A 2,783-nucleotide genomic window follows, 5' to 3' on the forward strand; every position below is an offset into this window, starting at 1 on the left:
TGAACTTGGTGATAAATGCTTTTTTAAGCACACGATGTGTAGATGGTCCCTCGAGGCAGGCCCGAATTGGTCATGAAGGCAAAATAGTCAAATTCCGATGCGCCACTGTCGTTTTTTACTCAAAATTCCTAGATTGACGCCTTTTTCGAGTGGAATCTGCTAATTTACTTTTATGCGCCCTTAATATGACAAAGACGATCTTTCACTCGTTATTTTTTGTGTCGGAAATCATTGAACTAATTTTGTAGATCAAAAGTTTGTTTTTAACAGGAATTGCTGTAATTTGTGGTAATGAATTTTAAGTGATGTGTTATAACCAAAATGTGTTGTCACAATAATTGTTGGCTGAAATTCCTAACTCACGTTAGAAGTGAGTACCCCCTCGGTACCGATGACCCTGTAATCATTCACTTGGATGGTCTGACATTTGGTGTTTAGGAAAATGTCAGGATTCGACCCACTTCAAGGTAATGCGAGGATAAAAAGCATTTCGTCTCAATTTCGGCAATTGGAAATTGTATTTTCTGACGATCAATTGCTCACATCCTCATTTGAAATTGCGCTTTGTTCAAATAAAATCAAATTAAAATTTGTCGACAATTTTTTCAAAATAAAAAGAGTTTTTATTTATTCGTTATCCCGTACAGCGTAACTATTATTGCTGTGGTTATTCACCAAAACTTTCGGATAATTTTGTCTGTTAGCAATTCTATCTAGCCATTTAAAGTGAAATGATGTTCCCGTTTAAATCTAATTTGCGTCGTCTGTGTATTATATTAAATTCATTACAAAGACCTTTTCTCCTCCGTATTTCGTCGCTATGGTTCAATGGAAGTTCCATTTTTCAAATTATATTCTCTCGTCCAGTTGTCGAACTTTTCAATTAATTCTGGTGTCATCTCCTCTTTGTGTGAACCAATAATTCCTTTTCGAATAAAACTGAAAGATGGATAACGAAGAACATTCATTTATCTTCAAACAACATTGTAGCCAGCAACTCACCTGAATTTGTTCTTACAATCGTAGCCATTGGCATCACAGTTCTCATTCCCGGGCTTTTTGTAAGTCATCGTAAAGTTGACGCTCGGGTTGGTTTTCATCGTATCGAAGGACAAATGTTCCGACAATTTCAGTAGCTCTTCGTGCGAGTACGATTTTCCCAGGAATTTAGACGTTTTTTTCAATACTGCCATTAAATCACTTTTCATTTCTTCGTAGGTGAGAAACAGAATATTTTCCTCGTGACGTAGCGACCAAAAGTCTTTGAAATGACCGTGATACGGTGACAACAGAATCTTATTTTCCAAAAATGTTTCCAGAAAATCTTGCATCGTTCCTTTGTACTCCTTAAAATAAACGAAATGATGGTAGTAAGAAATAGCCGTGTCTTTGACACCACGGGCCGTATAAATAATTTTCGGTTTCACAGTCCAAATTTCCTTTGGCAACAACCCAGCCGGCAAATGAGTTTTCAAATGACGAGGCGAAGGTAAGCGATTCATCATTTCCAGCGTGTTTCTGCTCGGATTGTCCTCGTAAATGTCGTCTTCGAAAAACGGAAATCGGGCAAACAGCTGCTTTTCCTTAGCTGTAGCATAGTCCAAATCGTTGTTCATCAGCCAGATCATTTCCTGCGTCCAGGTGGATCCGGTTTTGGCAAATGACACTCCCCAAACGTCATCCTTCAGCACCGTGAAATTTTCTATTTGATCCAAATACTTTTTACATTTGACTGGAAGGAAGCACGGCTCGAATTTGTAGTCAGGTCCCAGCGGACTGATCGGATTCGGAACCGGGAATGCGTACACAAATTTCGTAGCGAAAAGATATTCGGATTTTTTCGTTAATCCATTGACTTCTTTGAAATATACCGGCATTTTCAAACGAAACAAAACAAAAACTTTTTTTTCTGTTCAAATAAAAAAGCAAAAAGAAAAAATTTAGGATGAAAAAAAAATATTGAATTGAATTGAGCGCACATATATATTCAAAAAAAAATAAAATAAATATTTTGTATAAGTTCACGCGATGCACAAAATCAAGTTGGCTGATGTGGCTGGTTTATAAATGCAACTGTGACACTAATATCTTTGATTATATTTCGTTAACAAGTTGAATAGTTTCGATTATTGAAAAGTCTATTTCGATTTATTTCGGACATTCAAACAAACGTCTTATCAGTTTTCCAGTTTCATTTTCTCGAAATGCATTCATAAAAACCACCTTTTTTGAACAATTTGATAACACTATTTTAAAGTTCAACTCTCTAGTCACATTCTTCGCCTTTGTATTATGCTCTCTCTGTGTGTTTATATTGTTATATACTATATACGAATCAAAAAATGTTTTTAAAAAAATATTTTTTTTGTTATATTTATCTGAATAGAATTATGATGTAGATACGTAGACCGTAGACGATGTAAACACGTGAGTGCACTACTCCACTGTATTGTTGGAGAATAATAATAATAATAACAATGAATGTAATATCGAAGCCAGAGTGAGAGAGAAATGTTCACTCTACAATTCTTCGTAATAATGAATTTGAAAACGTTAGCGCATTTAATAGTGTCAATAATAATAGATTGTTATTATCACCAGCACACTTAATAATTATCTTAATTATTTTTCAAATCAGTTGATCAAATACGAAACAACAACAACAACAACAAAAAACTGATCGATTCTTTGTTACAATAGTAAAATGAATATTCTATATAGTCAACACTGACAAAGTGCAATAATTTTCGACTTGCAGAAAATATTATATCACCTTTCCAACA

General features: G+C 34.7%; 1 protein-coding gene across 1 annotated transcript; it reads right to left on the reverse strand.

Annotated features, from left to right (window-relative positions):
• Nucleotides 1–600: 600 nt before the first annotated feature.
• On the reverse strand, nt 601–2,783 carry LOC119070010 (sulfotransferase 1 family member D1-like). The gene is made up of 2 exons (XM_037174288.1): nt 1,003–2,783; nt 601–939 (listed from the first exon to the last, which is right to left on the reverse strand). Exons 1-2 carry the CDS (start codon nt 1,875–1,877, stop codon nt 819–821), a joined length of 996 nt encoding a protein of 331 aa, XP_037030183.1. The 5' UTR covers nt 1,878–2,783; the 3' UTR covers nt 601–818.

The sequence above is a fragment of the Bradysia coprophila genome, assembly GCF_014529535.1.
Source record: "Bradysia coprophila strain Holo2 chromosome X unlocalized genomic scaffold, BU_Bcop_v1 contig_44, whole genome shotgun sequence".
NCBI lineage: Eukaryota > Metazoa > Arthropoda > Insecta > Diptera > Sciaridae > Bradysia > Bradysia coprophila.